This window comes from Ochotona curzoniae, unplaced genomic scaffold (genome assembly GCF_017591425.1).
Source record: "Ochotona curzoniae isolate NIBS_2020 unplaced genomic scaffold, NIBS_Ocur_1.0 contig_3255, whole genome shotgun sequence".
Taxonomy (NCBI): domain Eukaryota; kingdom Metazoa; phylum Chordata; class Mammalia; order Lagomorpha; family Ochotonidae; genus Ochotona; species Ochotona curzoniae.
Window position 1 is genome coordinate 1,975,793 of NW_024465777.1, and position 13,051 is coordinate 1,988,843.

A 13,051-nucleotide genomic window follows, 5' to 3' on the forward strand; every position below is an offset into this window, starting at 1 on the left:
ACCATAACAGAACTCATTCAAGTACATCCTACCTATTATACTGCACAGGCGAGAGAAGTCCTTTTGCACAACTCTGGTGAGACAGGAAGATAAGCAATGTTCATGGGATCCTGACTAAGTTGCTATATTCTATGAGAGCCCTTTATGATATTTGAGCAACCTAAGTTTTCCTCCAGAATGCCTCCTCCTTTTTTGGTTCCATGTTGTTGTTTTTTTTTTTTTATAAAGCCAACAAAAATGTACGCTGCATTATCGTTAACCTGCACAAAGTCATGTGAATTACTTGAGTACTCCTATTGCTTACTATAAACTTCTCAAGGAGCATGTGATCTAGTGCAACCTTTACGGTTCTATACCCTGATCTTCTCTATCACTGATACATGCATAAAGTGTGTCAGAAGAGCAAAGAAAGTATCTTAATTCAACCCTGCAATCACTGCAATTCTTACACCTGGAATTTCATTGTAGTGATGTACAGTTTAGCCTACAACAAATTACAGATAAAGATTTATATTCATGACACAGACTAGCACTTGTTTAATACCTGGGAGACGCTTTCTACACCGGCACCCCCAACCAATAAGGAAGGTATAGTATTGTTAAGAATACTGAGGAGGTTCTCAGGCATAAAAATCCAAACTATTTTTCATCAGTGTTTATGCCATATTACAATTTTTAATATAGTATGGCAAGAAATGCATTACTAAATTTAATTTCCTCAATTTATATTTTACCATCACAGAATCTCCTATAATTTGTAACATGAGATTTCATCCTTAACAATTATCTCAAAAATGGCTTAGAATTCTACCAGTCTACTAATCTTTTCTCTCTTGGAGTTTCAGACAAAACACGTAATGGTTTGTGCTTCTGTAATTTCAAAGTCTTAACATTCTAGCTATATTATTCCTCTGGACCAAAAGTCATTTTACCAGTGTTACCTAAGTTGATCCCTCTATTGCCCATCTAGCTGCTAAAACCTAAGTTTTACTTTATAACATTAATATCTATTTTGCAAGAATTTTTAAAATAATTATCAACTAGTGTTCAAACCCTCTGGTCTATCAGCACCTTCCTATTTGCACTAAAATTAGTGTGTAATTGAACATCTCTTAAGATGCATTATATACTACTAACCTACCCAATAAAAATACAGTAAACATCAGTGATGGGACTGAAATCACAGTAAAATAAAGCAAGCTTATAGTCTCTTCAAGAGACTAGACTGTATGGTCATTCTTGATTGCCTAAAATATACATCCAATATTTCATTATTTCATACCTGCAACTCTTTCCTATACTACTGATCAACTACCCATTCAAGAATAAATGTAGTATTTTTTATATGTACCTATTAAGAACAAAATCATTTCTTATTTTCCTACAAGGCTGACATATTTGCCCACTGATAGAATACGGGCATTCTCCCACACTTAATGCCCCACTACTGATTAAAAAAAAAATAGGAAAAAAAAAGTTCTTACCAACAATTCCACTGGTTATCGTCCCCAGCGAACCCCACCTAGCAAGTCGACATCATGACATGTCAGGTCAGGGCAGCCTCAACCTCGCTTCCCTGATAGTCAGGTGATAAAAGGAAGGAGTTAAAACAGGGAAAGAACACTTGCAGATTTCTGGATAACATCTGAAAATGATTAAAAACAAAAGCAAAACAAAACCAGAGCTTCTGGTAACCTCTAAATATGTATATACACACACATACATATGTATGTAAAAAGAAAAAGCACTTTTTTTCAGGAAAACCACCAATAACTATGTCAAATTAAACATTTATTATTAAATTACTAATTCATATGAAGTTAAATATGCATACTTTTAAAGCTTGGTGCTTGCGTTTCGAAATTAAGACCTAATCAAGAAACTTGTAGTGTAAATGTAAGCATGACTGTTCTATGGATTTGTTATTCTGGATTCTCCAGTCATCCAATGCATGGTCTGAAGCAGAACAACCCCACCCCTAAGTTAACAGAAGCTCCCATTCTTACAGAAACATAAAACACACTTGGAAATCCAGTGCATTCTTTCTATAAGGCTTTTTCTGAGCTGCTCACTTAAGAAACTCCAACCACTCAAGGACAACACAAGCAGTAAGTACAGTTGGTCGCCTTCAACACCAGATAACTCGGAATAGAAATGTTCTCTTCAAAAAAATCAAAACAGCAAAATTTAGAATTAGGAGTACTTCTAATTGACAACAGCCTTATAGTAAGTATTTACTGGAAGGGTTTTGTTTTACAAATAATATACTATTAATAAAACATAGGTATGATCATATTTAAATGGGCAGGAGGCAAATGATGTAATGAGTTTCAAGAATCATAATATATGGCTTTATGCTAGGAGTGGAATTCTATGTCCTTTCTCTTTTGGAACTTAAAATATACAATTTATTTTTATGCAATCTGACCTTTATAAAAAGAGGGCTTACCACCTAAATAAGTTTTCAAAATCAAATGAGAAAAATTATCTACTACTAACAGAAAGCACTGGGCTTTCTTATGCAGAATTAATCCCAATAACTAAGAAAACTTGAAAGCAATTACTAAATTCTTTTGTTAAAAAAAAAACTATATAACCATTACTTTTGATCAAATAAAGCTAAATTTATTAAAAATGTGGCAACTTTTTAACTTTTTTAAAAAATTAAAACACCTTCATATAATACATACATTTAAGCAACTGCTATAAATGAGTGATCAAATGAAAATTAGTACTTCATTAAGGGGAATATTTGTCATTAAGGGTCTACTTCAATGTTATTTCCCAACACACAATTTATTCAAATAGGCACATAAACAATGCTGAACCAATAAGGTTGGGAAACCAGAAAAAGATAGAAAGACAGAAGTGGAAACCAAATCCATCGGAACTCAATTCACGCTTACTATTTTTTTTTTTAAAGCATACTATAAATCTGGAATAAAGACTTCCCTCAACTGATACTTTTCAAGTTTATATTTTATACTTTGAGATTTCTATGAAAAGCTGAGCTCTCATTTTCTCTAAGTGCTGCTATAGCAGTAATTTATAAATATTAAAAAGGAAAAGTTTTGAAGTTTTAATGAGCTATGTTTTTGGTGAAATAAATCAGAAAATCTATAAAAGCAAGTATTAGTGGGGTACCTCTGCAATATATCTTTAATTAGCAAGAGGGACAGTCAAAATGTAATTTGCAATTTTTGAAAGGAAAAAATTCTGATATGAAACTCAAGCTACATTCTTATGTTTTTACAAGGGTTTCTTTATATTTTAGGGTGGGTGGGAGAAACATAATAAGCTACTTTTTAGAATCATCTATTCCCATTCCTAATTTTCTTCATGACAACTCTGTAGCTTTTAATATCTAAGTTTTAATAAATACAAATAATTCACTTGTAATTTTCTTTCCAAAAAATCAATATTATTTAAGTATCATTTAGATTTACAGTCACACCTTCAAACTGTATGTTCAAAGTTTAAGAGCAGCATTTAAAGACTGTTTGGTGTCTTTACTTATAGACATGGGCATAAGAAAAATAATAAACTGAATCCTTACCACATAAATACCCATGTTAACTTGCAACTACAACAGACCCATTTGCATTAGCTTCCAAAAATATAAGGCCTGTTTTATTACTACATGATGCAGTGGGTATAACTGAAATTGAAATGAACTATATTGTGTATCATAAGCAAATACTTTCTTATTGAAAATGAAGTCATAAAACCCCAAATTTGATGTAGTCAATCTCTTAAGGAATTTGCTATCACAGAAGACACCAAAAAGGAACAAACACAAAATAATAGTGTGTCTACTTTAAGCATTCCCCAATGGCTTTTACTTTCACCATTATAAAGACATTTTGAAGCAAGCTAGGAACAAAATGGAAGGGAAAACTAGATAGTAATTTGAAAACGATCCACACTATTTTGCACTGCAGTTTAGCTTCTTTTGTTCCTTTCCTTCTCAAACAAGAAAGCCATTAAAATAAATCAGAATTTAGATTTTATGTTTTGGCCAACCAAAAACTTAGCCATTAGGGGTAGTAAAAATATAATAAAAAAGACATGTTACCAGAAAGTCTATTAGAATATTTTAAGCCTCTCTTAGAAGGCATGTATCTCAAAGCAAATTTACACAGCAAAAGGTAATTGTATTTTTAAACCAGTAGCCACAACAACATACGCTAAAACAAGCTCGGTCCACAGTGTAACTGGCCACTATCGTACTAAGAGTTTTCCCAGTATGTATGTTTGCTTATCCAGCAAATAACGTCTCCAGCCACAGATTATCCATTATACAATGAATGATGGACAAAATAGATTGCAGACTGCTTCCCAGGCCCATTTTAAACACAAATTATCCAATGCTTGCAGTGCTTGAACATATTTTCTTTTTAAATAATAAAATTTCCAAATTAATAGACTATGAGAAAACACCAATCAATGAATTTAGACTATTCCTCAGTCTGATATCCATGGTACATGTTGGAACAGACAAGAAATTTTGCGTGAATTTGATCACTCACATAGGCAGTTATACTTTGAAAACAATATTCCTTGCAGGATTACAAGTAAAATAATGTTTTAGGACACAATTGAATTTGAAATAGGTAATGTTTTGAATAGATTTTTGAGTTTTATTGAAATCTTACATGAACAAGAAATTGGAAATACAATCACATCAAAGAACAAATTGTCACGGCTTTGACGTTTAAGCCAAACAAATTTTGTAGGGCAGATTTCAAAAAGGTGTGAAGTTATAACAATTTAAAAACACAGTTAACCTACTTCTAGGAATGCAAAACATACAATCATAGGTTATTTCCAATACAAGAAAACTTAAATTTGTTTGCTTTAATTTCTTAAAACTACTAAGACAAAGCACTGGCTTGTATTTTTATTTACAGCATACTCCAGACTCCTAGGTAATCTATCCCAAATCCAAAAAAATGAAACTGTCCAAAACCAAAGGTTCTGCAAAAGCATGATTTACCAGCTTGTTTGGAAGCTAAAATGAAGCCTGAAACAATAAAAGCATTGTGACCCCCAGAATAAGGGAACTCTGCAAGCCCAATAATGTCCAAGAGCATTTATGAAAAGAAGAAAAATAAAAAGACTTGAATATATACACAATAGTGATTTCTTCGGCCCAATACAAATGGCAGCGAACTGCTACTTAAAGATGAACCAGTTAAGCCATTTTTTTGAAGAATGTAGATCTAGTGCCAATCGGTTCTTGCCATATCATTTTCAAACCCTCACTTGTCTATTTCCACTGTTGCCCATAAGTATCCTGATAAAATTCCTGGTTGTCATTATTGTAACCATAGTTACCAGAATAGTCACCACCTTGCTGAAGCGGCTGCTGAGCGATGGGTTGGGAACCCCAGTTCTGTTGGTTGTTGGTCTGACGACGCTTGGAATCAGGTTGGTTGTACCCGTCTGCCTTTCTCTTGCCTCCTACATTGCCCCCACGATTGCCCCGAGCTCCACGGGAACCACGGCCTCTCTGCTGTTGTGCAGGACCCCCTCTGCCACCCCTAGAGCCTCGCGGTGGTCCCAAAGGTGCCCCCCTCTGTGAATAGCCAGCTCTACCTCTTGGAGGTGGTGCTCCCCGCCCTCTTGGTGGTGGTGGAGCACCTCGCCCTCCCCTTCCTCCTCCTCTTCCTCTTACTGCATAGCCATCATCATAGCCGTAGTAGGGATCTTCGTAGCCTCCACGATAGTCGTGATAATCGTAACCATAGTAATCATCATAGTAATCTTCATATCCATAGTAATCTGGAGGGTAGCCGTATCCACCTCTCCCCCCACCACGACCTCGGCCTCTAATTGGAGGTGGCATTCGAGGAGGAGGGTGATAGTAATAATCTTCATACCTAGCAATGGAAGGGAAAAGAGAATTCAGATTAGCTTCTTTCAGGTTTCTTCTTCACCTGATCTCTACTGCCATGCTCTTCCTTGTGTGAAGGCGCATCTACTGAAATGCAGACTCACGCGGAGCTTCGGGAGGCCTGTCTAGCGGCTTGGCGCTCTTTCCTTTTCTTGTCTGGTGGCTTGGCTAAGACTATTTCTATTTCTTCCCCTTCTATTTCTTTGCCATTCATTTCATCCATAGCCTAAACAAAAATTAGAGAAATGAGTACACAAAGTAAATTTTAAAATATAAGTAGTAAATAAGAAATAAGTCAATTTAAGATACTATTTACTTTGAAGTTACTTAAAATTCTTACTTTATTTTTACTTTATCTGAAAATGAGAGACCTTCCATTGGTTGATTCAGTCCCCAAATGCCCATTACAAGCCAGGATTGGGCCAGGCCAAAAACAGGTGCCTGGAATGCAATCTGATTCTCCCATGCAGGTATTCCCAATCATTTTTTAATTCACAAAAGAAGAATATGGCCAGAAGGTAAAGTTTCCCTGAATCATAACTTGTTTTATGTAAGCTGCATCCAGAACAAAACTTATCAACCTTCGTATAAAATTCTTAAATTTATGTTTATTTATTTGAAGGGTAGACAGAGAGTTTCATCCATCTGCTGGTTAACTCCTCACACGCTGGAAGGAGCTGGTACGAGGTTAGGCCAGAGCCAGAAGACTAGAATTCAATCCAGGCCTCCCACATGATGAAAAGAACCAAACTTTCCACGAGGGCCCACTGCCTCCCACGATGCATGTTCACAGAGGCAGAATCAGGAGTGGAGCCAGGATAAGAAACCAGATGCAGGACCCCACGTGGTGTCCTAACCACTCAGCAAAATACCTGTCTTCTTCCATTATAGTAAAAAAGATCAAAGGGTTACCTGTTGCTCTCCCTTAATTTTAAATAACTAACTCTTCAAACCTTAGTCAAACCAAAGACACCAACTTAACACTATGGGAAAATGTCTGCACTAATACAAATCAAACAATTTCAACCTCTCAGGAAATAAAGTTTTCTGTGAGACAGAAGGAAAACATGGTAGCCCCAACCTCTTTTCTGCCAAGCTCACTTTTACCGAAGTTGTGCTAACAAAGGATCTGACTTCAAATAAAAAAACTAATAATCCAAAAAAATTTCTCAAGATTCAAATTAAACACGAGGCATTCAACAAATCTTACGTTGTTCTATCATCAACCTTTGCCATGCTCCCAAGATTCAGGTACTTGGTCACAAAACATTAACTCATCACTATATTTCGCCTACTGATACAAAATGCCCCTCTCTGGGCACACCTAGATAAAATCTATAAAGCTTATTAAGTGATTTCCTAGCTAGTACTCCTTTAGATTTCAATACTCCCCTTGTAGCACTTCAGCTTTGGACTGCTGTTAAACAACTGAACAAGTCTACAAGCTTTCAGGTATAAACAAAGAATGGAAAGCTATCCTCTGTTTTGCCAAACAGAGCTGGCCGATCAACTCCTGAATTAGAAATCTTCTAATTTCATTAGTTTATGTGAAAATCATACTAATTCATTTTTTCCCCTTACTTAAGATTTATTTTATTTGAAAAAGTGACACAGTGAAGAGAGGGAAAGACAAAGAAACAGATGCTCTACTCACTGGTTCATCCCACGAATGACTGCAACGGCCAGGGCTGGTCTAGTTAAGAATTTCATTTGGTCTCACATCTTTCATTGCCTGGGCAACATTCACAGGAAGCCAGAATGAAAACGGAGCAGCTGGGACTTAAACCAGTGCTCTGATAAGGAATGCAGGCATTGCGAGCAGCAGCTCAATCAGCAAAACACTGGCATTATCCTGCTAGTTCTTCAATGTGATCAAAATGAGTATGTAGAAAGTACTATATAAAATTTTCAGTTCTACAATACTGAAAATTTCGGAAGCCAAATGTTTAATTTTGAACTAAACTGTGAATTTTACTAGCCATATTACCTCACTAATTGGTTCTCATCAGTAAGCAAATTCCACCCTAGTGAAAGCTATTACAAAGCATTATTTCTTGGGTAAGAAAACAAAACAAAACAAAAAAACCCTGAGACTGAAATTGGCAGCATTCCTCTACTGAACTTGGAGAAAAACAATCAAACCTGAATCACCAAGTATTTTAGACCCATCTTCCTAATTACCTAAAAAGATTTTGTTACTGGTTTATCTTCCTTTCTCCCCAAGGAAGCATGAATGAGGAAAAGAATATGGAAATTCTGTTAAAGACAGTGCTAGTTATTATCACGAAAAAGCAGCAGAAGTCAGGTTCCATGCTCTAGAAAACATATGAAAGCTTTTCACATTTTTCTATACTATGATAAAGAAATAAACCAATTATTATATATAATAGTTTCTTTTCACTATTATTAAAATTTAAAAAACCACAGCTGACACTAAAGGCAGAGCAGATGTTGTAGTTTAGTGGAGTAGGTTAAAGTGCCTCTTGGGATAATTGCATCCCACATTTCCAAGCCTGGTGGCTCTCTTCTAATGCAGCTTCCTGCTGACACACGCAGGCAGGCAGGACATGACAGGTCAAGTGCTGGGCTCATGACCATCCACACTGGGGGCTGCAACCGAGTTCTTGGTCTAAGCCTGGCCCAGCCTTGGCTATTGCAGGCATTTGGAGAGTCACCCAGTAGTCTTCCTTCTGAGTAGATGAATAATCAACAACAACAACAATAGACTGAAGATAAAAATATTAAAAACCAACCAAACCTTCAAAATACATTTACAGAGCCTGGTGCAGCAGCTTAGGTGGCTAAAATATTTGCCTTGCATGCGCTGGGATCCTCTGCCCAGTTGTTCCATTTCCCTTCTGGCTCTCTACCTGTGGCCTGGGAAAACAGTAGAGGATGGCCCAAAACCTTGGAACCCGGCACCTGTGGGAGACCCAGAAGAGATTTCTGGCTCCTGGCTTCATATTGGCTCAACTCTGGCCATTGCAGCCACTTAGAGTGAACCAGCAGATAAAGGATCTTTCTCCCTATGTATCCCTCTCTCTGCAAATCTGAATTTCCAATTTAAAAAAAATCTACAAAATCTGATACTATACCATAGCTAAATCCGCCCATGCTATTGGGTTTCTTTCATTGGTCTACAGAGCTAAAGTAAACAAAGAAATATTATATTTGCTACCTATTTAGTATTTATAGCAGCTAATTATTATATCTTGTAATATTTCTATGACATACTATCAAATGTTAGGCTTATACAAACAATAGCTTAAAAATAACTTACCTGAAACTACAGATGCAGGAATATTTTGGCATTGAAATACAGTCTAACTATACTACTGCTTTACAGAGATTATTAAAAACAAAGTTCCAAAGTTCAATACAAGCCAAAACCAATTTTGTTTTTGAAGATACTTTATGTGTTTATAAATTTTAACAGCAAAACTCAAATATCAAGAAGTAAAAAAATTTCCAAATTTCTACCTTAACAGCTGCTCCTCTGTCTTCAAAATGGACAAACGCATAATCTTTCAACTTCTTTACTCTTTCAAGTTTTCCAAATTCAGAAAATGACTTTTCCAGGATTTCTTCTGTCACGGTTGTAGCCAAATTTCTCACAAACAAAACCTTCACCTAACAGCAACAAATACACAAAATTGGCACTGGCTACTGAATTGTATTTAGTCTTCAAGCACTTCTTCCTGTCTTCAGGGCACAGGATTCTCCAAAAAATTAGTGCTAAAGTATCATCATAAGAAGTACAAGAAACTGTCAAGAAAACCAATGGCATTAGGTACAAATTTACGGAATTTGTTGGTTTTTACCTTCTACCCATAACATTATAGCATTTAACATTAGCAATAGAACCTTCAAGAAATCAACACGCAATTGCTCCTAAGCTACACTTTTAACATGATCATGTAAGTTCCCAGTTCAGTGAGTCTTCCAGCTTTTCCCCTATAGCTCTGGATAATTATCTAAGATTCACATGAAATAAGAATAAACAAGACAAAAACACATGAAAAATCTAGAACCTAACCCTATGAGATGTAAACTTAAATGTTTACACAATTTAGTTAGTACTGCACTTATAAAAAAAAAAGATGAAAAGTTGGTCTCACACTTTATCACGATAAACTTGAAGCAGATTAAAACTGTAAATGGTGAGAGAGATGGGGACTGTGAAATAAGTGTGATGTCTTCATGTAACACTAGTAGGGGGACGGTCTTGACTTAAAATCTAGAAATCATATAAAAGAACAATGCATTCAAAAATAAATGCCTACTAAAAATAAATGCCTTCTATATGGCAAAAAATACCAAAATTAATGTCAGAAGAAAAATGACCTCTATCAAGAGATAATCATTTCTGTCAAAGATCAGAAAACAAGAATAAGCCTAATCAATGGAAAGAAAAACAGGCAGAAATCATGAATCCATGGTTTAAATCTAAAACATGACAAGCTCAAGCTCTTACCTGGTGACAGAAACCAATCTTAACACACTGAGATACCATTTGTTACTAGATCAGCAAACTGCAGAGTGCAGCCCTACAATATTATGTCAAGGCTGAGGAAACAGTCCCCTTGCATTGGGCTGGTAAAAGACCACACCATATTCCTTAGAGGTTATTATTATCTTTAATAATTACAAATGCATTTATAATTTGGACTGCAATTCTACCCCTAACATCAGTCATCTGATATGGAAACTATTGTTAGCAACAACAATAAAGACAGGCAAGACACACCTAGCAGGTCTGCATACAATATGACACACCTACAGAGAATATTATGCAGCCACAGAAATCAGGTTGAGCTCTATGCAGTGATATAGAGAAACTGCCAAAATACATTATTTGTAAGACACTCTGCTTCCCCATTCTCATGTTTCCAAAATGGGAATATTAAAATTTATAGTCAATAATGTTAACCAAGCATTGTTTAACACTGCCAGCAGCATTTTATAATAATAATAAAAAATACATACATACATACATACATACATACACACATTTATTTATTTGAGGAGTCAGTACCATGACTCAATAAGCTAATCTTCCACCTTTAAGCACCAGCATCCCATATTGGCACTTGTCTGTGTCCCAGCTGCTCCACTTCCCATCCAGCTCCCTGCTTATGGCCTGGGAAGGCAATGGAGGATGATCCAAGGTCTTGGACCCCTGCACCTACACAGGAGACCCAGAAGAATCCTGGCTCCCAGTTTCAAATCACTCAGTTCTGACTGCTGTGGACATTTGAGGAGTAAACCAGTGGATGGAAGATTTTTGTCTCTCCTCTCCTTAAATCTGCTTTTCTGATAAAAATAAATAAATGTTTTAAAAAAGAAAAAATACATATATATATTCACTGAAATTCAGAGCTACACAGATATTGAAATAGAGGGAAAGATAGATATCTCCCATCCTCAATTTCACTCCACAGATGGCTACAGTGGCTGGAACTGGGCCAGGCGCCAAAGCCAGGAGCCGCAGTTTCTTTTAGGTGTCCCATATAGGTGGCAAAGATCACAGAGTTGGGCCATCTTTGGTTGCCCTTCCCAGACCACTACAGTGAGCTGAATTAGAAGTGGAACAAATGGGACATGTACCAGTGCCCACATGGGATGCTGGTGTGACAGCGAACAGCTTTACCCATTACATAATACCAAACTTGAACATTTCATAATTTTTAATGGCACATAAAATAATGCCATAGTTCCTCAGGAATGATGAAACAGAATGACAAATTAATCAAATAGATATAAGTGAATATAGTTAGCTATCCTACAACTATCCTTGGAGGATTCAAGTAAAATAATAATTTATACTCATATTTGCTTACAGAAATAACAAAAGGACAAGCCAGAGACTACTACACCTGGATGCCACAGAAACATAGACTGAAACATAGGAGAAGTGGGGACTCTATAGTGTAAACCTTTCTGTATAATTTCTGACTTTTGAACTAAAGATATTACTTAGTACAAGAAAAAAGAAATACATACAGCGAATATACTGTAGCCTCAGACTAAAGGCTATACAAATCAAAATATTTTAAAGACATTATTAACTCAAGGGAAGCAAGGATTAATACTTACTTAATCACCTTTACACTCCTTCCCCTTTTACTCAACACTGTCAAATTGGGGAGCGTTCTAGCCCCAACATTAGCCCTCCAACACCGGCTTGTTACCTTTAATAACCTCATGATGGAGTTTTTATTCTTTTATGTGAAGAAATTGTAACTTAGTATATAAAAATTATTTGATGAAATTTTATGATATTTCATAGGAAGACTCCTTTGGTATTCTAGGTTCTTAATCATTAAAAAACTAATCCAAACTAGAAAATAATCTTCAACTAATTGTTTCCAGGAGTGAACAGAGGATAAACAATTTTTTCAATTAGAAAATAAAGGAGTCAGGCCCGGCGGCGTGGCCTAGTGGCTAAAGTCCTCACCTTGAACGCCCCGGGATCCCATATGGGCGCTGGGTCTAATCCCGGCAGCCCCACTTCCCATCCAGCTCCCTGCCTGTGGCCTGGGAAAGCAGTCGAGGATGGCCCAAAGCCTTGGGACCCTGCACCCATGTGGGATACCCAGAAGAAGTTCCTGGCTCCTGGCTTCAGACCAGCATAGCATCAGCCGTTGCACTCACTTGAGGAGTGACTCATCAGATGCAAGATCTTCCTCTCTGTCTCTCCTCCTCTCTGTATATCTTTCCAATAAAAATAAATAAATCTTTAAAAAAAAAAGGAGTTAAAATTATTTGATCCCAAATTTGGAGGCTTTCTTTTCATTGTGAAATATTTCCAATTCAGGAAGAAAAATAATACTATATAAAATCTTGAAGTTTTCTACCTCCGAAAATGAGATAAAACCACAGGAAAGGCCACCAACAATAAGTAAAAAGTATTGGTACACGAATTCCTAGCTATATTTTAGTTTTCCTGGTTTTATTTCTCTCTCTTAATATCTCTAAGTTGCAATTTCTGGGTTTTTTTTTTTTAAGCACAAAAAGCAACAATATCACACTTAGTTTCTACAGGTAAACTCAAAATTGCAGTGGATCTTAACATTTATTTCATAAAAAATGATATCAAAGTCGTGTAACTGTCCAAAGTCAGTTGTCCAAGTTGTAGTAGCAGACGATATTAAG

The 13,051-nt window shown here is 36.2% G+C and overlaps 1 protein-coding gene across 12 annotated transcripts in view; it reads right to left on the minus strand.

The window, feature by feature from the left end:
• Nucleotides 1-322: 322 nt before the first annotated feature.
• Nucleotides 323-13,051, minus strand: part of HNRNPR (heterogeneous nuclear ribonucleoprotein R) — a 38,467-nt gene continuing 25,738 nt past the window's right edge. For 11 of the 12 annotated variants that reach the window (XM_040979521.1, XM_040979522.1, XM_040979513.1 and 8 more), the window contains 3 exons: nt 9,377-9,526; nt 6,001-6,122; nt 4,618-5,882 (listed from right to left, as the gene is read on the minus strand). In XM_040979521.1, the coding sequence (XP_040835455.1) occupies nt 5,270-5,882; nt 6,001-6,122; nt 9,377-9,526 (885 nt within the window). In that variant the 3' untranslated portion in view covers nt 4,618-5,269. Of the gene's footprint in view, nt 1,577-4,617; nt 5,883-6,000; nt 6,123-9,376; nt 9,527-13,051 lie in introns of those variants that run through there. The other variant, XM_040979517.1, reaches the window with a different exon arrangement.